Source organism: Oncorhynchus nerka, linkage group LG15, assembly GCF_034236695.1.
Source record: "Oncorhynchus nerka isolate Pitt River linkage group LG15, Oner_Uvic_2.0, whole genome shotgun sequence".
In the NCBI taxonomy this organism is placed as follows: domain Eukaryota; kingdom Metazoa; phylum Chordata; class Actinopteri; order Salmoniformes; family Salmonidae; genus Oncorhynchus; species Oncorhynchus nerka.
Genome location: NC_088410.1, coordinates 29,853,746 through 29,877,601, shown reverse-complemented (window position 1 = coordinate 29,877,601; position 23,856 = coordinate 29,853,746). Strand labels below are relative to the sequence as shown.

At 41.3% G+C, this 23,856-nt stretch overlaps 2 protein-coding genes across 2 annotated transcripts; both read right to left on the bottom strand.

Annotated features, from left to right (window-relative positions):
• Nucleotides 1-435: 435 nt before the first annotated feature.
• Nucleotides 436-9,764, bottom strand: LOC115142404 (stromal membrane-associated protein 1-like). Its single transcript, XM_029681830.2, has 10 exons — nucleotides 9,471-9,764; nucleotides 8,823-8,956; nucleotides 8,449-8,534; nucleotides 8,239-8,314; nucleotides 7,748-7,816; nucleotides 6,490-6,565; nucleotides 5,926-6,053; nucleotides 5,372-5,603; nucleotides 1,594-1,955; nucleotides 436-1,317 (listed from the first exon to the last, which is right to left on the bottom strand). The coding sequence occupies exons 1-10, from the start codon at nucleotides 9,586-9,588 to the stop codon at nucleotides 1,183-1,185; spliced, it is 1,416 nt and encodes a 471-aa protein (XP_029537690.1). The 5' UTR covers nucleotides 9,589-9,764; the 3' UTR covers nucleotides 436-1,182.
• Nucleotides 9,765-10,049: 285 nt separating this feature from the next.
• LOC115142406 (centromere protein K-like) lies at nucleotides 10,050-17,371 on the bottom strand. Its single transcript, XM_029681834.2, has 11 exons — nucleotides 17,236-17,371; nucleotides 16,645-16,677; nucleotides 16,403-16,540; nucleotides 16,244-16,300; nucleotides 16,067-16,130; nucleotides 15,903-15,949; nucleotides 11,758-11,840; nucleotides 11,560-11,658; nucleotides 11,183-11,318; nucleotides 10,937-10,990; nucleotides 10,050-10,617 (listed from the first exon to the last, which is right to left on the bottom strand). Exons 1-11 carry the CDS (start codon nucleotides 17,236-17,238, stop codon nucleotides 10,462-10,464), a joined length of 870 nt encoding a protein of 289 aa, XP_029537694.1. The 5' UTR covers nucleotides 17,239-17,371; the 3' UTR covers nucleotides 10,050-10,461.
• Between the last annotated feature and the right edge of the window lie 6,485 nt (nucleotides 17,372-23,856).

The window sequence follows — 23,856 nt, the reverse complement described above, 5'->3', positions numbered from 1 at the left end:
CGTTTTTCCTTACCTGGGAATTTGTTTATTCTTCCTAGCTCTTCAGTTCAGTGCTTCTTCATTCAGTTCTTTTTTCAGAAAACAATTACTAAATCTTTTTTTCTTTACCATGTTGCACAATCAACATAATTCTGTAAGATTTTTAGCCTACTTAAAAGGGAGCTCTTGGCTCTCCGTGTCTATATTCCCTCTTATATGATACTATAGTGGTGTATTTAACCTGCCAGCTCTGCAAAGGATGGTTAAAGAATGATACCACCTGACAATTGCATGTGTGTAGCCTAGCCCCACAAAAACTAGATACATGGGGGAGTAGACATGTTTTAAATGCCAACTTCGGACCCTTCTTAGGTGTTCTGGTAGAAGTGACATTGATTGTTGTTAATGGCAAAATCTAGAACTCAGAAGTCTAGAATCTAAAACACACAAGACACATTGGTTTATCATACTTTATTTTGTAGGGGAACCACAGGTAGTTTAAAATGTTATACAGAGCTGTACATAGGAGAGCAGTATTCACAGAAATTATAGCCATGTCTTCTCCTAAAGCTTAAATACTTTTCTTTAATTCTCTATAATAATTTTTATAATGATACAATAAAAGCTTGTGTAACTGGTCCTGCAGCTTTTTCGATATGTTGTCGATGATGTCTTCGTTGTTGTATTTGTTTACGTTGTTATGGTTGTCATTTGTTTCTTTCCAAAAAAGGAAAATGAAAAGAGTTATGATATCCACAACATGTAACAGGCACTGACTGCCAGCCTGCGTATGATGGTGTATGAGCACTCCCAATTTACTCACAAAAAAGAGACGGAAAGAGAGAGCGATGGATAGAAAGTGACAGAAAGAGATATATGTGCCCCTTTGAATACTTCAGAAATGCTTCCTTCCTTGAAGTAATCACTGATCTGATTGGGTCGGTCAGACTAATAAGACGGTCACCTTGCTTTCACCTGTCCAATCACCAATGGATCTGTGATTACCTGAAAGAAACAAGGAAGGATGGCTGCATCTCTTCAGTATGCGAACAGAGCCAGATAAGCTCGATGTTAGAGAGTGGTCAGTATCAATTGGAGAACGGGCATCAGTTCATAGTGAGGTTTCTGGGGGGAGGGGTTGGATGTTGGATTTCGGACCCCCTGGTTGCGACCCCATCTGCCGCTGCCCTGACCCTGTGGGGGTCACTTCCAGAGCTGGTTGCTGAGGGTCTGACCGGAGGGTGCGGCAGCCCAGCCTCCCATGGTGGAGGCAGGCTGACCGAAGGCCATGGCCCCCCCGGCACTGTTCAGACTCATCCCTGACATCTGCTGGTTCATCTGGGGAAGACAGGAGAGATGAATAGTAAGGTGTCAGGGTCAGGGAAACACAATATTGCCTGTTACTAAATCAAGCCCTGACCCCAATGCCTTTATATAGATCTGAGAAAATGTGATAGTTAGGTAATGTTACCATATTGCCATACCTAAGTCAACTCCCAAAGACACTTGATATTGTATTCTTATAAAACCATCTTATACTTCAAATGCAAAGTTTACCCCCAGGGGAAAATCCCCAATATGTCAAAGAACGTGACATTAAAATAACTAACATACCTGTCCCATGTTCCAGTGTCCCTGCTGCCCAGGCTGGACGGCATACATCCCCTGCATGCCCTGAGCGGGCACCATACCCGCGGGCATTCCCCCCTGTGGTACCCCCATCATCCTCGGGGCCATGCCAACCATCCCGGCCGCGGGCGCTTGTCCCATGAAACCGTTGGGCATCGTCATGCCAACCATCATACCTGTGTTGGGTCCCATCATGGCAGCGCCGTTCTGAGCCATCATGGCACCCATGACGGTGGTGGGGGGCATGCCTGTGCCCATGCCAGGGAAGGCCTGGTAGCCAGCAGGGACCTGCTGCTGGGGGATGCCTACTGGAAACTGCATCTGGGCGGGGTTCATGTATATACCAGCTGGAAGGGAGAAAGACAGGAGAAATACAGTTTGAGTTTCTTTCAAAATATAATTTTCTTTTAGCCTTTATGACTGCTTGCCATAGATATACTGAGAGTGGGAAAGTGACTGAACAACTTGGTTGATGACTTGCTTCTGTAGAAGTATTTGGTATTTACCAGCATGTATTTATATAGCCCAGAGCCAGTTGGAGACCATTTCTAACCTCTGTGTTATTGGTTGGTGTGTGTGTACGCATGCACTTGTGTGTCATGACTCTCCTGGTCAAGGATCCAAGGCCTCAGACCACAGGAGAGGAGAGGGGGGCTGGGCCGGTTATGACACCTCACGTCAATCGTAAATCTTATGCAGCAGAGAACCCTCTCCTGCTGTTCAGTACCAACCAAAGGAATGCCTCTGTTCTCCAGATTATATTTGCAGCCAAAACTACAACACCCCAAAAATGAATATTGGAACAATATTTATAAGACAGGAATGTTAAGAATGGTCAGTGGGGATCTAAAAAATAATAATATCATATTGGTTTTCATTTCGTGATGTTTTTAAAAACTGTATGAACCAAATACTGTACCTTAGGAAGGAAACCACCCTTCGGCTGTTAACCTTTTTGGGATAGGGGACAGCATTTTCACTTTTGGATGAATAGCGTGCCCAGAGTGAACTGTCTCCTACTCTGTCCCAGATGCTAATATATGCATATTATTAGTAGTATTTGATAGAAAACACTCTGAAGTTTCTAAAACTGTTTGAATGATGTCTGTGAGTATAACATAACTCATATGGCAGGCAAATACCTGAGAGAAAATCCAACAGGGAAGTGGGAAATCTGAGGTTTGTAGTTTTTCAACTCAGCCCCCATTGAAGATACAGGGTGATATTAGTTATGTTTTACTTCCCAAGGCTTCCACTAGATGTCAACAGTATTTAGAACCTGTTTTGAGGATTCAACTCTAAAGGAGGGGCTCATAAGGGCTCTTTGAGTGAGTGGTCTGGCAGAGTGCCACAGCCTCGGTCTGGCCCGCTCACGTGAAAGGTAGCTACTTTCCACTTCATTTGTACAGACAAAGGAATTGTCCGGTTGGAACATTAATGAAGTGTTATGTTAAAAACATCCTAAAGGTTGATTCCATACTTAGTTTGGCATGTTTCTACGGGCTGTAACATAACTTTTTGAACTTTTTGTCCGACGTTCGGGCGCTACCTGAACGCACTTTTGAATTAGTTTACTAAACGCCCTAACAAAATAAGATAACTGATGGACATGATCAAACAAATCAAACATTTATGGTGGATCTGGGATTCCTGGGAGTGCATTCTGATGAAGATCATCAAAGGTAAGTGAATATTTCAAATGCTATTTCTGAGTAATGTTGACAATGTTGAAATGTGACACATCGGTTGCATTAAGGAGATGTTTACATAAAGTCCCATGTATAATAGTTGTATCTTTGTCAATGTTTATTATGAGTATTTCTGTAAATTGATGTGGCTCTCTGCACAATCACCGCATGTTTTAGAACTACTGAACGTAACGTGCCAATGTCAACTCAGATTTTTTATATAAATATGAACTTCATCAAACAAAACATACATGTATTGTGTAATATGAAGTCCTATAAGTGTCATCTGATGAAGATCATCAAAGGTTAGTGATTCCTTTTATCTCTATTTCTGCTTTTTGTGACTTGACTAGAAAAATGGCTGTGTTTTTCTGTGGCTTGGTGGTGACCTAACATAATCGTTTGTGGTGCTTTCGCTGTAAATCCTTTTTGAAATCAGACACTGTGGCTGGATTAACGAGAAGTTTATCTTTAAAATGGTGTAAAATACTTGTATGCTTGAGGAATTTTAATTATTAGATTTTTTGAATTTGGCGCCCTGCACATTCACTGGCTGTTGCGGGGTCCTAGACAATCCTAGACAGGTTATGTTTGCATCCAATATGATGTTAATACAATATGAAAAACGATTACTCTTTTTTTGTTAAGATATGAATGTGATTTTAGTTTTCTAATGAGATCATACTTTTCATGTCCGTTGCACACACCCTGAATGAGGTCAGACGAACGTGTCAGTGTGACGGAACTGCCCTTTCTAACCAGAGTGCTTAAAAGGACTCGCTAAAAACTAACATTCAGACCAGCAGACATGAAGCGTGAGCTAAACATTACAAATGGCTGGAAACACTGAAACTCAACACGAGTTGAAGAAGATAAACTCACTAGACCAAAACATTGACAGTCTGCAACTGTGCATGTAAAAGGATCTAGAACTTTGACCATCTACCAGAGAAAGGAATGAGAGGATCCCATCTCAGACAATCATTGATGCATCTGAAGATCAGTTCAGAAGAAACACTCCACTCCAAGCCAGTACAACTAGAAGGATATTGTGAAATCTGGTGAACAATCAGAGCCTTACACCCATCAAGCCATTCCCCATAGAAGGATTGATTGGTTTCAACAGAGAGACAATGGACAAAGACATCTAACTTACACGTAAATACATTGCATTTCTTACCCAAACGGGCAGCAGTTCGTGTACAAGGTATAGGATCAATGTGAGAACAGTCCTAGAATGTATCCACAATAAATGTCCCTTTCTCTATCCCTCTCTTTTCCACCCCCTCTCCATTGTGTAACAAGCCATCATATCTTGTCAGTCCACTAGAGACTTTTGTCTCGTGTAAATGTGTATTCTGTGTTATTATTTAGCTAGTTAGTAAATAAATAATTAAATACATTTGTGTAGAACTGAATAATCAGAAAAGGCTGGGGTTCTTACGGATTCGAGAAGTCTGCGATGTTCAGAATGAGACTGATATGAGGTAATGATTAATAAATTACTGTTATCGATATATCTTATATATTTCTTCTAGAGTTTAATTGGGGAGATGGTAACTCATTAAACAACTTCTTCCGTGGTGCCCCAAATTCCTAATGCGTTAATTGTTACATGATTAATTTAATCGAGTAACAATTAAACATAGTTGATTCGATAAATAACATTCATCACATTAATCAAAGTCACATCACGATGTGTGCACATGTCCACGCTTACTTATGACAAGGCTCTACAGTGCAACCATTTTACTCGCATATGCGCCTAAATATTAAGTTGTACGACCTGGGATTTTAATTAAGAAGCACAAGTTCTGATGATAATTGTTGAAATGATTACTTCACTGTACCGCAGCCCTGGAGTGCCATGGTGGATACACTGAGTGCAGATTCATGACCGTCATGCTTGCACCATTATTACAAAGAAAACGTCTTGTTACCTCAAATATTTGTCATTGTTTTGGCATTTCTTTGGCTGCTGCTACACGTGCTCCTTGTAAAATAGGTCAGTGTAGAGCCCTGCATGAGTGTACATACTGTGCATGTGTTAGGCTTGTGTCTGTACTTCTCCTTACCAGGCTGGGCCTGCTGGTGCTGGTGCTGGGGCATCTGAGGCATACTGGTGTTCCCATACAGGGACAGGATGGAGTCCTTGGAGAGGGGTTTCTTGGCCCCGGTGTCCTCCCCCTTAATGCCCCCTCCACCACCAGTCTCACTGAACAGGTCCAGGTCTCCCTGGGCAGAGCCCGAGGATGGGGTTGCTGCTGGGGGTTGTGTTGGGGTGCTGGCTGGGGTACTGGAGCTAGCCTGGAAGAAGGAAGCAAAAACTGTAAGAAAGACGTAAGAAAAGTCGCTAACCCTATTCAGTGTGTTGAGTCTCTTGCTCTTCAAACGTCTCTCACACTAGCATGCATTGGCCTGCATAGATGTGTGTGAGACAATGGGTAAACAGCTAATTACTCACTGCATTGCAAGCACAATGCTCCACCAACTGAGCCATCGTTCAGATGTAGATGTACAAGGTAATATGTGTGCATGTAAATATAGAAGTTCAGTATGCGTCTTCATGTTTGTGGGGCTGCGTGTCTCCCTGGACCAGGGAAGTGGTGAGGTCATCAGATTGTGTTACCTGAGAGAACTGAGCAGCAGCATTAGATGAGGGGAGGGGGTTGGACACCATGGGGCCAAAGATATCCAAGTCGCTGCTTGCTGTGCTAGCAGCACTACCGTTGTTAGCAGGGGCAGGTGTTGGAGCATCTAGAGAGATGGGAGAGACAGAGAGAGCAACATAGAGGGGTGGAAACAGATGTGTAAAACAGGTTATACAGGGGAGGGAAAAAAACATACTTAAGATGAATGTGTGTATTGTTCAGGACTCAGCATTTCTGAATAACTGACTGGTTTAGTACATTTTACATTTGAGTCATTTAGCAGACGCTCTTATCCAGAGCGACATACAGGAGCAATTAGGGTTAAGTGCCTTGCTCAAGGGCACATCGACAAATTTCCCCTAGTTAGTTCTTAACTGCTAGGCTACCACCCAGGGTCGTATGCATCAAGGCAAAGCAGGGTCACATTCAATAGGCACAAAACGAAGGGGAAAAAAACGGGATGAAACTAGGAAGGACTACCTGAACTTGTCCAATAAGAAACTCTCATTTTCGTTTTGGAAAACTGATTGGTTTAATCTTACCAAGGCCAAGTAGGTTGACGGGAGGTTCTGCTGTCTTCACAGGACTGGTTTTGGGGACATGGCGGGTCTCTTCCCTCTTCAGGGGTTGATTCCAAGAGAAAAGGCATAATGATTGTGAAAAAATAATAATGTAGTCTTGGAAGTAATAATGAAGTTGATGTGTTAAGCGTCTTCCAGACTAATGGCTAAATATGCAGGGCTTCGGTTGAGCATAGGTTTAGTTCATAATGAGAGCAAAGATCCTGATGAGGTGTACTTCAGATAAGACATGCAAGGGATATTTCAAACCCTCAGCAGTCAAGCCGTCTTAGAGGTCAAAGGTTAGGTGCATCCTCAGCCTTGGGTTACTTGACCACATTCAATGCTTTGTCTAGGAACCAACATGCCGGGAGCTCGATGCCCAGCATTTGAACCCTAAACCCACAGATGGTCTATTTTTAACCATGCCATCAATGTATCAACACGTCAAAGTAACTACACAGTGAGACGCACCACAACAAATCAGTTTGCTGGACATGGTGACCATAAACATTTGTAAATTGATGATTAGTTGTATTAAGTACTGGTATAATGCCAGACCTGTTAACTGTAATGTTTTTCATACAGTTTGCCATACTAGACTGTTAAAGGGCAATTCCACCACTTTTCAACCTCCTTTTCATTATCTCCAGCACAATACCGGTGTTGACATGTGAAAACCATGCATTTGGTTAAAAAGTTTAAAAGTTCTACATCAAAAACACTAGGAGATTGGTGACATAGGGAGCAAGAAAATACTCTCCCTCTGGCAAAAATAAATAAATCAGTATTTCTTGATTTTAAATCCTGCCCTGTAATGTTACAAGGAAGCAATTTGATCCTTTTAACCACAGATCATAGAAACGCTCCGTTTTCACATATGTAGACAATGGTATGGTGCTGGAAAATGAATATGAGTTTGAAAAGCGGCAGAATCGCCCTTTAAGTCTGCTCCCAGTAAACCACTAAAACCTGACCGCTATAGCATGGAGTGTCATGATGAGTGGAATTGCCCTTTAAGTCTGCTCCCAGTAAACCACTAAAACCTGACCGCTATAGCATGGAGTGTCATGATGAGTGGAACTGTTATAAACAAAATACACATATCATTCTGACTGCAAAGCTCAAAAGAGATGAACAGGGTGTACAGTGTGATTGCCGAAAAAAGGAATATGGGTTGGGTTGAGACAGATATCTTATATAAGGAGTCTATAGATGTATCCATTCAAAACCACCGTACTTTGGCATTGTATGACAGCTTGGTTCCTCTATCAGTTTCCTTCTCTCTCTTGCTCTCCTTGTCTTTTGGCTGTAGAGGAATCATCATAAGAGGAAATTAGAAAGAAAGAAAATGGAGGAAGCGAGATAAAGGCCTAATCTCGTTTGAATAATGTTCCAAAATGGTTAGGACATAAGCACAATAAAACAGTACCCCAGCAGCAACATAACCACCTGTGGAAATACATGCTAGCAGCCAGTCATTGCGCTAATGCTAGTTAGCATTAGCTAGTGAAACTACCCCCAACTTCCTTCATACCGGACCCAGAGACAAATGGATACAAATGGTATCCAATAGTTAATCTGACTTTAGGGAAGTACATAAAGGGCCTCATTGCCATAACCCCCAAGTATCCCTTTAACCTAACACATAACAAGCAACACTTTGGAGAGTCTACATACAAATAAGATAAGTAACACATTCTAGTGTGGCATCAGAGGTGAGATACATACGCTGTGTCCATTGGTCACATTTTTGCTGTAGTATTTCTTCTTCTCATACTTGTCCCTGATGAAGAACTCCACTGCTCTGGGGTCAGGGGTTAAGGGGGAAAAAGGTAGCAATATTATAAAGGGGCAAGTACATGTGTTATGGGAAGCTTTTTGGGAACTGCAGTGTGTGAGTGAGTGAGAGTGTGTGTGTGTGTGTAGTTGTAAGGATACTGGTCTGTCTGAGGCCTTCTGTAGTTGTCTGGAAGGTTGGCCTCATAAAGCTGCCTGGACTTGGAGTTGCCCATATCTACTATGCTCTGTTAGAGAAGAGAAGGAGAGATGGGGGGAAAGAGGGTGGGAGAAAGAGAGAAAGAGGAGCACAGAGATAGAGAGAAAGAGGGGTGGAGGGTGGATAGTGAAACAGCAGGGGGGACATGATAAGTATGGGTTAAAAAAGTGGCAACTTTGTATTAAAAAAAAGTGGCAACTTTGTATTCAACCAGTAGGATATACAAGAAAGAGAGGTGTCTGTGTCAATAAATATAGGTGAATACATGACACTTCTAATTTAGGAATATTGTAAATCCTGGACATTGGCTAATTACCTGTATTTGTGCTGCTGTCCATTGGTCCAGATTGACAGATTTGACCCGTGATATGTGAACCCCAAGGTTCCTGTGGATGCCAGCACATCGGATACAGATAAACACTCCCAGGTTCCATGATGCCCATCTTGGACCTGGCAGGCAGAGACAGAGTCGTACTCATTAGTGCACCGGTTCAGTCTGTTCTCTTCTGTTAGGTGTCTAATGAACCGGACCCAGGTAAGGGATGATTCAACTTATCAGAACATGTCTGTACCTGTGGTGCAGGTGTCACAATAGGACTTCAGATAGGCAGGCCTTCCCTGTGCATTCTTTTAGAGTGACATGTTTTGACATTTAGGCATAGTTTCCCCAGTGGTGACTTTCATGGTGCAGGGGTGTCGAAACTTGCATTTTCTTGTATGACTAAAGTTTGGATCATGGTTCAAGGTGCGGTGGGAGACAAAATGCTACCTAGCATAACTATGCTATAGCCTAGAAGCTACCGGATAAATGCTAAAGAGGAAGGAAGGTGTCAGCAGACTAGCTGCTACTTACAGTTAGCATAGTTAGCTAACAACTCAATCGGAGTCTGGCTGGCGAATAACTGAAACAGTTATATAACATCAAATGACATTTAACGAAGTTCACATTGTGTTATATAGTTACCTTTCGCCTCACAATCGGCGCAGTATTTGTTGTCGTCCTCTCTCAGCATTTTGGACAGAATGGCCTGATGCTGCTCGTTGAGTTTCAGGGCCTTCTCTCTCTCTGATCGGGTCGTCATCTTTGCTGATGTTCTATTTGTTCTTTCAATGAAACTGTTTTCTACCTTGAATGTTCGTGATTATTTTTTACTTTATGATTTAAGACCATAATCAGACAAATGAACGCCTTCGAGAAGTGTAAAAACACCCGGAACCGAAATTTGCTCTCCGCCCACAAGAATTTGCGGGAGGCGGGTGGACATACCTAAACGGCTCTCGGGATTGGATGTTGGAGATGACGTATTCTGCTGACGCATGTCAGGGCTTCTTGACAATTTGTTTGTGTGCATTTTTCAACGTTTAATAATGTGTTGTAGGTACAGGTTATCAGTCCTTGAATTTCTGTAGGTATTTGCAAAAATATTATACAATTTCTTATTTACTTGAGTTTAAATTGACTGCTGTAAATCATGTACTGATGTATCAAGATGTTTTCTCTTCTTTGGATTAGAACAAAGTGCTACAGTGAATGACAAATGTCTATTTTTTGTTATGATTTTTAATTTTGTTAAGAACAAATCTGGCATACATTGATACATGGAAATATATACATAACAATTTAAGGTTTCACCAAAGTATGCTAATTGTGTTCCAGTAGCCAGAGAGCAACATGCATAGATATTTAACATGTAAAAAAAAACATTCAAAAAGGTTAACCAATTATGAAACATACAGGAAATAACATTATAAACCAGTGACCTATCAAGCCACTATCTCAATACATACTCATGATATTCCCATACACCTAGCCTAGTCCCAGATCTGTTTGTACTGTATAACCAACACTTATGATCGATGGCATGACAATGAGGCGGCAAGACAGCACAAACATCTGGGACCAGGTTGCTATACACGCTGACAAAACTAGAACCAAGATGTCTGACCAGTTACTGTTAATAAAAGGTTTCCAGGCGGATCTTGAAACAGTCCTCTGGGTGTCTCTGTGCAATGCCGTGGCGCAGCAGCATCTCTGTGTACGGGGGCCAGAACGTCTCGTCTATCGATACGTAGGGATCGTGAGGCGTCTCCAGAGTCGTGTTCATCAGCAGCTGCACATTTTAACAATGGAAGATAAGGTTTAAGATAAGGGTTTAAGATAAGGGATTAAGATTGTTATTTATGTTGTTGTTCAATTGGAGCAAGAGGTGAGTAGGGATGTTTTTAGGTCGTTTGTTGTACTGTGATCAAATTGATCTACATTACAAAGATGTGAGTGTAATGTCAATGTAAAATATAGTCATAGGGTCATAAAAAGCTAGACTATAAAGCTGCTACTGGTTCAAGCATGTAGTAATAAAGTAATACAAAATTAAACCAGAGCACCGGGTTGAATAATAAAACAAACAATGCATGCGAACAGAGACTTACCTCCAGGACTTCATTGAGTGAAATTAGATTCTCGTTCAGCTCTTGAGGAATGTTCTGAAAACAAAAATAATAGCATCTAGGCTGGTCCCAGATGCATTTGTGCTCTCTTGCCCAACAAAACACAACAGTTAGCTACACAGCACAAACAGATCTGAGACCAAGCTAGATGCAACCGTAAAAAAACAATGTGTGACCATTGAGGAACCCCTCCATCAGAGCCACATAATACATCACTAAGACTGCCACCTTTTCCTTCTTGTCAGCGTTGGTCTCCTGTGTAGGAAGTGGGAAGTGTTCCGCCAGTACGTCTGCCAGGGTCTCCATCAGTCTGTTCTGGTAATCCTTCATCTTCTGGATCTTCTTCTTAGTGTCCTGCAACACACTGAACAGCAGCAGCAATACTTCCATATTAAACTCAGGGTAGTTGTCAATGTGTTGGTTTGTGTGTCAGTTTCTATTATTCAGGATCATATGCATTAGGCAGGAAACCGAAGAAATCGCTACAAAACATAGTGAAACGGGGAGGTACAATCTGAAAATAAAAACATTTGTTTTTGTTAAGCCTTGTAAAAACTTAATTTACAGTGTGCCCTAACAAACATGACCCAGTTGTTGTACCTTACCTGTGTTCTGATAACCTTTCGTTTTCCAGTCGCTGTTTGACCACATGTTCAGTGCCTGCCCTCAACACTTCCTTCTTTTTCTCCAACCACTTCTGTTCACTGAAACAGGAACACAGATGTATACTGTCAAATCTACTGTCTCCATGTCAACATTCAAAGGGTTGGAGATTTAGAATAACAATCACATCCAAATAAAACCTTTTTAAAGTCTCTCTCAGTGTGTCTCTCTTGGCTTGTGAGCAAGAGAGGACCAACTCCAGTTGTGAATTCAGCTTCTGTAACTGTGGAAGTAGTTGAGAACAGTTTTTTAAAATAAATGTGTTATACATGAATATGGTTACTTTTCATAAGCATAAGGCTCTGTATAACTATAAAATAGCTGATATCTGAAATGTCTACAGAACCAGTGAAATGTTTAGACACACTGACTCAAGTTTATTTTTAATTTTTTACTATTTTCTACAATGTAGAATAATAGTGAAGGCATCAAAACTATGAAATAGCACATGTGGAATCATGTGTTAAGCAACAAAAAAAAGTGTTAAACAAATCAAAATATATTTTAATATTTGAGATTCTTCAAAGCAGCCACCCTTTGCCTTAATGACAGCTTTGCACACTTTTGGCACTCTCTCAAAAAGCTTCATGGAGGTAGTCACGCATTTCAATTAACAGGTGTGGCTTGTTAAAAAGTTTATTTGTGGAATTTCTTTCCTTCTTAATGTGTTTGAAGAACATGGCTGAGGTTTTACATTATCCCAACCAATTGTGCTATTTTGTTAGTTGTTTTTTTATAACTTATTTTATTTTAACTTATTTTGTACACAATGTTGCTGCTACCGTCTGTCAAGACCAAAAATTACTTCTGGACATCAGAACAGCGATTACTCACCGCGGACTGGAAGAAACTTTTTCCTTTAACGAGTCCGACGAGAAGCATATACTGCTTCACTGGAACAGGCCCAGATCCCTGTAATTTGCTTGAAGAAAAGACAGGAAGAGGGGCCGCAGATCGGGCAGCCTTCTGAGAATTCGTAGGTGAGCGAGTAAACTCCCACTGCCATCAGTTTTTTTTGCTAACGTGCAATCATTGGAAAAATAAAATTGATGACCTACGATTAAGATTATCCTGCCAACGGACATTAACTGTAATATCTTATGTTTCACCGAGACGTGACTGAACGATGATACAGATAATATAGAGCTGGTGGGATTTTCCATGCCCCCGGCATAACAGAGAAGCTACTTCTGGTAAGACGAGGGGTGGGGGTGTGTCTATTTGTCAATAACAGCTGGTGCGCGAAGTCTAATATTATAAGTCTTGAGGTATTACTCGCCTGAGGTAGAGTACCTTATGATAAGCTGTAGACCACTATCAACCAAGAGTTCTCATCTATATTATTCGTAGCAGTCTATTTACCACCACATAACGAAGCTGGCACTAAGACCGCTCTCAACCAACTATAAGGCCATAAGCAAAGAAGAAAATGCTCACCCAGAAGCGGCACTCCTAGTGGCCGGGGACTTTAACCTCTTCAGTCGACCCTCTACTTTTTTGAACATTTTGTTAAAAATCGCGCAACATTTCAGCGCCCTGCTACTCATGCCAGGAATATAGTACGTTCATATGGTTAGAATGTGTGGATAGGAAACCCTCGGACGTTTTTAAAACTGGTTAAATCACGACTGTGGCTATTACATAACGTGCGTTACATCGGAAAGCGCAGGAAAACCTGATCACAGAAAATGGAAATAAATATCCTTGCGCCACTTCCAGCAATTGTTAACAGTGAGCCGAATTAGATAAGACCGAGCATTCAACTCCCACAGCATCCCCATGTTGTCTAGAGTCTTGTGAATTGAATCATCTTTGATTCTTGGTTGAACCGAAAGAGGGGCACGACTTACCTCCGGTCTCCGCCCAGATCATTCCGGAAGAGCTCTCTCCTGAAATTTTTTCCAAGACGACAGCTAATGATTTCTACATCGCCTATGGATGATTTTTATCGCTTATTAATGTTTACTAATACCTAAAGTAGCATTACAAACGTATTTCGAAGTGTTTTGTGAAAGTTTATCGTCTACTTTTTGAATTTAAAAAAATGACGTTACGTTGTGAAATCGCTGTTTTTTTCGTTTATCACACAGTCTACATATAACGATATCTTGGCTTTATATGGCCCGATTTAATCGAAATAAAGACCCAATAGTGTTTATGGGACATCTAGGAGTGCCAACAAAGAAGATGGTGAAAGGTAATGACTGTTTTCTATTTTATTGTGCGGTTTGTGTAACGCCGAAATGCTAATTATTTTGTTTACGTCCCCTGCTGTGCTTTTCTGTTGTAGTGTATTGGTGCATGCTATCAGATAATAGCTTCTCATGCTGTCGCGATACCCTGCATGTGTATTTTAATGAACTTTTGAGTTTTAACTAATACTATTAGCATTTAGCGTAGCGCATTTGCATTTCCAGAGCTCTAGTTGGGACGCAAGCGTCCCAAGTAGAGGCAAGAGGTTAATGCAGGCAAACTTAAATCAGTTTCACCAAATTTTTACTAGCACGTCACATGTGCAACCAGAAAAAAAAAATCCTAGACCACCTTCACTCCACACACGCAGAGATGCATACAAAGCTCTCCCCCACCCTCTATTTCGAAAATCTGACCATAATTCTATCCTACTGATTCCTACTTACAAGCGAAAACTAAAGCAGGAAGTACCAGTGACTCGCTCAATACGAAAGTGGTCAGATGACACGGATGCAACACTACAGGACTGTTTTGCTAGCACAGACTGGAATATGTTCCGGGATTCATCCAATGGCATTGAGGAATACACCACCTCAGTCACTGGCTTCATCAATAAGTGCATTGACGACATCGTCCCCACAGTGACCGTACGCACATATCCCAACCAGAAGCCACGGATTACAGGCTACATCCACATCGAGCTAAAGGCTAGAGCTGAGCTGGCGCTGGAAAACCAGACGCGAGCTGCCCAGTGACGCGAGCCTACCAGACGAGCTAAATGCCTTTATGCTCACTTTGAGGCAAGCAACACCGAAGCATGCACAAGAGCACCAGCTGGACTGGATCTCGGTAGCCGATGTGAACAAAACCTTTAAAAACAGGTCAACATTCACAAAGCCGCTGGGCCAGGTGGATTACCAGGACGTGAGTGCTACGGGTCGGTAGTCATTTAGGCAGGTTACCTTAGTGTCCTTGGGCACAGGCACTATGGTGTTCTCCTTAAAACATGTTGGTATTACAGACTCGGACAAGGAGAGGTTGAAAATGTCAGTGAAGACACTTGCCAGTTGGTCAGCGCATGCTCAGCGTACACATCCTGGTAATCCGCCTTGTGAATGTTGACCTGTTTAAAGGTCTTACTCACATCGGCTGCAGAGAGTGATCACACAGTCGCCCGGAACAGCTGATGCTCTCATGCATGTTTCAGTGTTACTTGCCTATAAGCAAGCATAGAAGTTATTTAGCTCGTCTGGTAGGCTCGTGTCTCCGGGCAGCTCTTGGCTGTGCTTCCTTTTTGTAGTCTAATAGTTTGCAAGCCCTGCCACTTCCGACGGGTGTCGGAGCCGGTGTAGTACAATTCGATCTTAGTCCTGTATTGATGCTTTGCCTGTTTGATGGTTGGTCGGAGGACATAGCGGGATTTCTTATAAGCTTCCAGGTTAGAGTCCCACTTTTTGAAAGCGGCAGCTCTACCCTTTAGCTCAGTGCGAATGTTGCCTGTAATCCATGGCTTCTGGTTGGGGTATGTACATACAGTCACTGTGGGGACGACGTCCTCGATGCACTTATTGATAAAACCATTGACTGATGTGGTGTACTCATCAATATCATCGGAAGAATCCCGGAACATATTCCAGTCTGTGCTAGCAAAACAGAAGACCTGGCCTCCACAATCACCCAACCTCATTCCAATTGAGATGGTTTGGGATCAGTTGGACGGCAGAGTGAAGGAAAAGCATCCAACAAGTGCTCAGCATATTTGGGAACTCATTCAAGACTGTTGGAAAAGCATTCCAGGTGACTACCTCATGAAGCTTGTTGAGAAAATGGCAAGAGTGCAATGCTGTCATCAAGGCAAAGGGTGGCTACTTTGAAGAATGTCAAATATAACATTTTCTATTTGTTTAACACTTTATTTCATAGTTTTGATTTATTCACATTCTACAATGTAGAAAATATTAAAAATAAATAAACCCTTGAATGAGTAGGTGTCATGTTGACTGGTACTGTATATTAAAGGTAACTGCATCGAAATATTTATTTTCCAACAATAACTACTACTGTGGAAGGCAACATCCACATGTGAATTTACCTCCTCTGCTCCAACGACGAGTAACACCTCAGGATTTGTGGACAACACTATGGACAGAAAGTAAACCACATTCTGATGGTACATATCATGCTTAAGTCATACAGTATAAGTACAATCAATTAGTTATAAAGGAATGATATTCAGAGTAGAAACCAGACACACACGTTCTGGCCGTCTTGTCTGCCACTGCTTCAGCTCAGCTGCTACAGCCGTCAATCTATTCACAGACTGTTGGACATATAACAGATATGCAGCAGATAAGGCAAGACAATGTAAAAAGTACATGCATCACACATACTAATGCTTTCATTCAGCTATAGGGAAATAGGGCCATCTCTGACCTGTTCTTGTGGGTTTTCATCCGAGTCTGGCTCTGCGAGAATGATCTCGTTCTGAAGCTGAAAAACAAAGAATATTACATTTTAACATTAACACAATAACATCACATCATCCAAAGTTGTCTGTGCAGGACCAAGCGGCCATCGTAAACAGACCAGTACCATCTCTAGCTGGGCAAACTGCTCTTCACACTCGTTAAACAGTTGTGCCTGTGCAGCTTCCGAGCACTCTGTGTAGAAAGGAATGGCAGGTGGTACTGGAGTATCCTGGACCTCTGACTCTGTGTCCAGTGGCTGTTCCTGTGACAAAAATGTCAGAATTATTAGGACATGCATGTTTAATGGATAAATTACTGTAATTTCAGTAAAGCTTACAAAGGCTCAAATTTGGCTACCGTACTTACATTCTCCTGTTGCAACGTTACCTCGTTGGATCTCTGAAAACAAGGAATTCACAATATTGTTATCAAGAAGTGGGTAACTACCGAGCTCTGGTCCACGCCCATGCATTGCATTGGATCTGCACTCTATAGCGTGGACCATTGAGTCTGGCGGAACATTTTAAAAAGTCGTTTGAATCATGTTTTGGGAAGAAAATACACCAGGCGCATACAAAGAAATGTTCGTCAGCACTCTACCAACATCTTTACTTTGGTGAGTTACTAAAATACCTTGAAGTCATACTAGCAAGTCAGATTAAGTTAGCTAGATTAGTAAATTAGCCAGTTTCCTCATCAATTCTAGTGAAAATGTCAAAGTATTTTTTTTAACGTAAAAGCAGGAAGTAACGTTACTCTTGGACGAAACATTACAGCTCCTAGGTAGTTACCAAAACCTCAAACGAACGTTAGCTAGCTAGCAAACGTTAGCAGTGGGTAAAGATGAGCATATCCGACTGAAAACAAGTTGTTATATCATTACATTTACAAATAGGAGAACATTCGTCAATTGGAAATCGACTGTTTTTCACTTTGTCAAACAACGTGTCCACCTACCATATTTGAAATAGTTAGCTGGCTTGATTTTCTTAAAACGTATAATATTTCACTATATCATACAGCCACAGATAGATGACATACAGCTGTCAACTTCACCGCTAGCTAGTTCCTTTTCAAAATACCGCCAGTATTGATGACGTACGTCTGGGCGGAAGTACTTCGTTTGAGAGCGTTAGGTCTGCGTACTGATATGCATATCACTCTTGGGGAATTTAAACCTTGAGCGATGCCTGACAGCCAGCACTGTTTTACAGTCTGCGTGCCGCCCCCAAAACCAGAGGAAATCGCAGCAGGGCTGCTTTGCAAGCTAGTCTTAGCCATCCTCTACATCACCTGGTGTCAAGGTAGGCCAAGAAGATCTTTAGGGGCCTCAGCCACCCGAGACTCTGCATGTTCACTCATGTCCCCATAAAAATACATGTTGGAAGACTTGACGAGGTGACTGGCTTCTACCCCTGCAGTAGTTCTACGGCATGTAGGGATTCCCGTTAAAAAAGTGAACCTATTCAGCAGCTCTGCAACTGGTAAACAATACACTGTCAAACTGTTCCTCACATGCAGCTCATCTAATGTCTTAAACCTGATCTCTTGTCCATGTAATATGTGGGCAGTAGATAAGAACGTTAAGAACGTTTATTATAGTACTCAAGAGTGCTGTAAGGAGAAATTACCCTAAATCCCCTATTGCACGTAATTTCTATGAGGCCGGTGTTGTGCCGAAAATCCCCCCCCCCCCCCTCTAATTTTCTTGATTTTGTGGCTAGAGTCAAATACTCTCTGTGACACAGTCAAATACTTTCTATAGAACAAACTTCACGTTAGGATAGGCAACCGAAATGAATAACTTATGTATGTGGGTTATATTAAACATAGAGGAGGGAGTAAAATGTTGGCAAGCAATACATATTTCAGAACAATTATGGCTGAATTATTATCTTTACACTTTCAAAAATACGAGTCGAATAAGACATGGGAGAGATTAAGAATTGTGGCAAAGAGATTTATTTCTAGACTAATACAAAATCAGTAGCGTATTCAGGTACGGGCGGCATCTTGCCGGGGGCGCTGAAGGGGGGGTTCGTCCAGGGCGCCATACAAGCTAGAACCGCCACATACACTTGAATCAAATAGCCAAACCGAAAACTGCTTTCTGAAAACAAATGCTTTCTGCTACTAAGATCAGTGAAATGTAGGCTAAACTGACAATGGAGTGAAGAGCATAAATCTCAACTAGCAAGCAAGTTGCAGCAATAAAGAACGCAAAGGGGGGAGAGAATTCTGTCAGGGGGGAGATTTTCGGCACAACACCTGTCACCCGGTCTCTTCCATGTTCTTCTGTTCTATACAGCAGATAAAACGTTCACGTAGGGGTGGTAATCTGGAACTTAGTCTTCTCCAGACAAAATGCAGGTGGATAATATATTTTAAAACTCTCCACCCATCAGGCATGAATTAAAAATGGTTATTGAAGTGTTTTCTGCAAAAGGTATATTGCCTGTTTTTGGTGTTCTGTTTCCTCATCTAGTGGTATTTCTAGCTCCCTTACAATCCTGTGTTATTTATTCTGAGGAAATGTTCAGATGATATATGTAAAAGCAATCATTTATGAATCCTAGAGGAAAACCTGGTTCAGTCTACTTTCCAACAGACACTGGGAGATGAATTTACCTTTCAGCAGGACACTAACCTAAAACACAAGGCCAAGTATACACTGGAGTTGCTTACCAAGATGACATTGAATGTTCCTGAGTGGCCTAGTTACAGTTTTGACTTAAATCGGCTTGAAAATATATGGATAGAATTGAAAATGTCTCTCTAGCAATGATCAACAACCAACTTGACAGAGCTTGATACATTTATTAAAGAATAATGTGCAAATATTGTACAATCCAGGTGTGCAAAGCTCTTAGAGTTACCCAGAAAGATTTACAGGTGTAATCGCTGCCAACGGTGATTCTAATCTAATCAAGATAAGATGTTTTATTTTCCATTAAAAAAATTAAAAATATTCCACATTGACAGAGTATTTTGTGTAAATTGTTGACAAAAGATGACAATTACATCCATTTTATTCCCAGTTTGTAACACAACAAAAGGTGAAAAAAGTCAAGGGGTGTGAATACTTTCTGAAGGCACTACATGTGAGAATGTTGTTTAATTGTGCCTTTTGGCAAACTCCAAGCGGGCTGTCATGTGCCTTTTACTGAGGGATGGCTTCTGTCTGGCAACCCTACCATAAAGGCCTAATTGGTGGAGTGCTGCAGAGATGATTGTCCTTCTGGAAGGTTCTCCCATCTCCACAGAGGAACTCTGGAGCTCTGTCAGAGTGACCATTGGGTTCCTGACCAAGGCCCTTCTCCCCCATAGCTCAGTTTGGCTGGGCAGCCAGCTCTAGGAAGAGTCTTGGTGGTTCCAAACTTCTTCCGTTTAAGAATGATGAGGTCACCGTGTTCTTGGGGACCTTCAATGCTGCAGATATTTTTTGGTACCCTTCCCCAGATCTGCGCCTCGACACAATCGTGTCTCAGAGCTCTACGGACAATTCCTTCAACCTCATGGATTGGTTTTTGCTCTGGCATGCACTGTCAACTGTGGGACCTGATATAGACAGGTGTGTTCCTTTCCAAATCGTGTCCAATCAATTGAATTGACCACAGGTGGACTCCAGTCAAGTTGTAGAAACATCTCAAGGATGATCAATGGAAACAGGATGCACCTGAGCTCAATTTGGAGTCACATAGCAAGGGGTCTGAAGATAAGTGAGGTATTTATAATTTATTTTAAATTTGCAAACATTTCTAAAAATGGGTTTTCACTTTGTTATTATGGGGTATTGTGTGTAGATTGATCAGGGGGAAATTAATTTAATCAATTTTAGTATAAGGTGGTAACGGAAAAGGGAATGGGTCTGAATACTTTCCGAATGCACTGTTTGTGTACATTGCCGAGGTGAGGAAAAGCACCGGGAACGCATCTAGGTGCCGCTTTTACGCATGGTTGCAGTAATGCATAAACATTCAATACTGGATGATCAATTTAAAATGAATCAATGAGGTATTCTTTGCATATTGTTTATGGCCAGAGTGTGTAGTCAACAGAATCTAATTTCATTCCGATTCCAAACACTGCATCATGCCATTCTGTGTAAAGAATACCATCTCAATGCGACCGAGATTGTCACAATGCTGACGCATCACATGGAACTACAGAACACAAGAGAAGTTCATAAATGTCAAGAATTCAACAGTTCTTGATTGACAAACAATGAGAGAGACAGCATTATTATGGCGAGCTTTTCTTTCATCCTCCCTGAAGACAGACATTGTTAAGGACTACGAAGTTGATTCAGGTGGGAACAATTCAATTAATTTACATCTTGAAACTTAAATATTAATTGAATGTTGAATTATTAGTTGAAAGGAAATGTAAAAAATAAAACGTAAGGTTAAGATGATTTGGGGCATTTGTTGTTAGTTACCATGCAAAATTAAGTTATAAACTTATGCTATGTCCCAATTATCTCTCCTTTGTACCAAAGTGTGTATTTGTTAATTTCACTGATTTCAAAGGAAATTACTGGTATAATAAATATAGTTAGACTCCCACTAGCCCATGACTCCACCAATCCAATGTTTTAGATTTGTGGGAAGTAGTGAACAAGTTCACAATTCAGGAGAAATGAGATATTATTGGGACACACTTGTACTTCAATTTAGTGAAAAGGAGAATATTCCTTGTTTATAATACAAAAAAATCTGTTATGTTACCCTCTGTTACCATATTGTTTCTTTCAGGGTGGATCTCAATGGTGACCCAAATCAACGCCCTTGATGGTCCAGAGTCAGAGAGTCAGAAAGTCCATCAGAGCTTTCCAGAGATACTTGGCGACCAGTACCACTATGCGAATGCCATTGACAGCTCTCTGCTCTGGACAGTTGGTTACGCCCCCTACATTCCCCCAGCTCTGAAAGGAAGAAGCTTCCCCTCTGTCGAGAGCTTCTTCCTGGATGAGTGGGAGCTACTGACACTCCTGCAGACTCCTCAGGTTCTGTCCACCAGTGTTTCCATCGAGGAAGACAACCTGATCCAGTCTGCTGCAGGCCTAGTGTCTCAGGTTCTGTCCACCAGTGTTGCCATCATGGAGAATGACCTGATCCAGTCTGCTGCAGGCTTAGTGTCTCAGGTTCTGTCCATCAGCATTTCCATTGTGGAGAATGACCTGATCCAGTTTGGTGCAGGCCTAGTATCTCAGGTTCTTTCCATCAGCATGTCCATTGTGGAGAATGACCTGATCCAGTTTGCTGCAGGTCTAGTGTCTCAGGAGCTGTCTACCAGTGTTGTCATCGTAGAGAAAGACCTCATCCAGTCTGCTACAAACCTAATGTCTCAGGATAATGACTCCACCCCGAGAGCCTCCAACCAACCTCAGGTCCTTGTGACTGATGTCTCAACCAATAGAATTAGACTAGTCATCACTATTTCTATGGTTGCAACCAAGAGTTGCCTTGTTGCTTTACATGAAGTTGATGCCAGTGCTACAAGCCTGGAGCAATCTGCTGAGAAAATGTCTACCTCTACCACTGATGTCAACGACATCTCAACTGCTGCTGCCAAGAAGAAGAAGAAGAGGTGTGGATTATTCTCATCTCTCTGGAGAGCTCTCAGAGGGAAGAACAAGAAGCCTGGAAGTAATAACTCATACGGTTATACTCTGTTGTACTCTTATACTTATTAACTTATCAACTGTTTTGATACTGATATCCAGTGTTAATACCTTTTTATTTATTTTGTCTCTTTTTTCTAACTTTCCTTTCTTTAGGCTAAAGTAGCTAGCTTCCAAGGAGGACATCTAGGTGAGGACACTCACTGCTGAAGGCACCCACAATGATGCTACCACCACCACCACCACGCCAACCTATACATTTTTATAGTCAGTCAACTTTTTTGTGTTGCATTTGAATGTGTTTGGAATCTTAATTGAAACCACAAAACATCTCTAATGAGAGTCATTTTCATAGTCATGTTACACATATGGATTTATCATCAAATGTTATAGAATACAACCACAGATGCAGGGGTTTAGCAGTTTAACATCAGTACTTATCAATTAATCACTGATTGACTTTCAACTCAGAATTGAGAAAACTGAGGCAAAAATGGAAGAAAACTGTCTTTTTTAGAAACATGTAAATCACTCTGGATTAAAGGGTCTGCTAAATCACTAAAAATGTAAATGTGACAATGTGGAAAGATTGAAAACAACAATTTACATTCTGTTACAATATAACTACAATCACTTGTCAGCACCATTTAAAAAAAAAATATTACATGCATTCTTGCTCGTAACCTCTAGATGGAGCAAGCAAAGTTATGATGATTCACCCTCACTTATACTTAGGCTTTTTTAGCAGTTGGATGTGAGGGCATGCTCATATTAGGAATTCCTTTAGGAGTTTCTACCCTATTCCATGAATAAGCATGATATTTTTATATTTCATGAGTTGTCTATGGCAGGGGGTCTCAAAGTGGGGTCTGCAGGGGGTCCATGGTCAGGCCAAATATAAATAATCATTCATTTTTAAGTAAATATTAGCAACATAGCTAAACAGATTCAACTAATTTTGGCCAAGGGATCTGTGAAATTGGTTTAGAGCGTGTAATCCAATACAATGCAATATTATTCATATACAAATTACTTTATTAACCCTGGGCAACATGGGTCTGGGAGGCTCACAGGGATATTGGTATCCACAGTACACCAGCGTTATATATTTTTCTACTAAATACTTATTGTATTTTTTTATTTTATTTTATTTTTACATGAAAGCACTGTAATGTAAACTTTAAAACGGCATAATTTCCTCTCTGATAGCAAGAGGGCCCGAGGTGCTTGAGACTTAGTTCATTCGGCCATGCCCTGCCAAAGTCATAGTAAAACTCCTTGTCTGCTTTTTAAAAAGTTGTGTTCTGATTACAAGGGGATCCCTGATGAATTTTCTATCAGAACAGGGGTCCCCAGTCCCATAAAGTTTGAGTACCCCTGATCTACGACCTTGAGAGCCTCCAACCAACCTGATTTCCATGTGGGTGATGCTTCAACCAATAGAAAGAGAATTAACATTACTGTTGATGCTACCAGCCTGGGACAGTCTGCAGATTTGTCTACCTCTACCACTGATGACATCATAATGTCTTCACCTGACACCAAGCAGAAGAAAAATAGAACTAGATTCTTCACAGCTCTCCAGAGAGTTTTTAGAAGAAAGAACAAGAAGCCTGTCAGTAATACTCATACTTTGTAATACTGTTAATCAATAAACTAGGTTGTTACTAATATCCCGGGCTAATGGCTATTTTCAGAGCTTTTTCTCTATTTTCTACCTTTCCTTTTTCAGGCTAAAGTGGCTTCCATGACAGTGGGAAACATCCAGAAGGATGGAACACCACCTCTCGAGATGCTCACGGCTGCTGTTTCTCTTCTTTTTCCCCCATTCCCTCCTTTCACTCTAACCCCCCCCCACCCCTACCTGTTTTATCTTTAGTAAATGTATTTTTTTTGCTATTTCAGTTTGAATGTGTTTTATTTATCATTGAAATCACAGTCAATTTCAAAAGAGG

Excerpts from the sequence above, each read along its gene's own strand:
- LOC115142404 (XM_029681830.2), bottom strand. The coding sequence starts at position 9,588 with ATGACGACCCGATCAGAGAGAGAGAAGGCCCTGAAACTCAACGAGCAG. Across the intron at positions 7,817-8,238 it reads ATGTGACCAATGGACACAGC|CCAAAAGACAAGGAGAGCAA; the intron begins GTATGTATCTCA and ends ATTCCTCTACAG. Across the intron at positions 6,566-7,747 it reads AGCTGTCATACAATGCCAAA|AGGGAAGAGACCCGCCATGT; the intron begins GTACGGTGGTTT and ends CAACCCCTGAAG.
- LOC115142406 (XM_029681834.2), bottom strand. Across the intron at positions 16,131-16,243 it reads ATGAAAACCCACAAGAACAG|TCTGTGAATAGATTGACGGC; the intron begins GTCAGAGATGGC and ends TATGTCCAACAG. Across the intron at positions 11,319-11,559 it reads GAAAGGTTATCAGAACACAG|TGTGTTGCAGGACACTAAGA; the intron begins GTAAGGTACAAC and ends GCTGCTGTTCAG.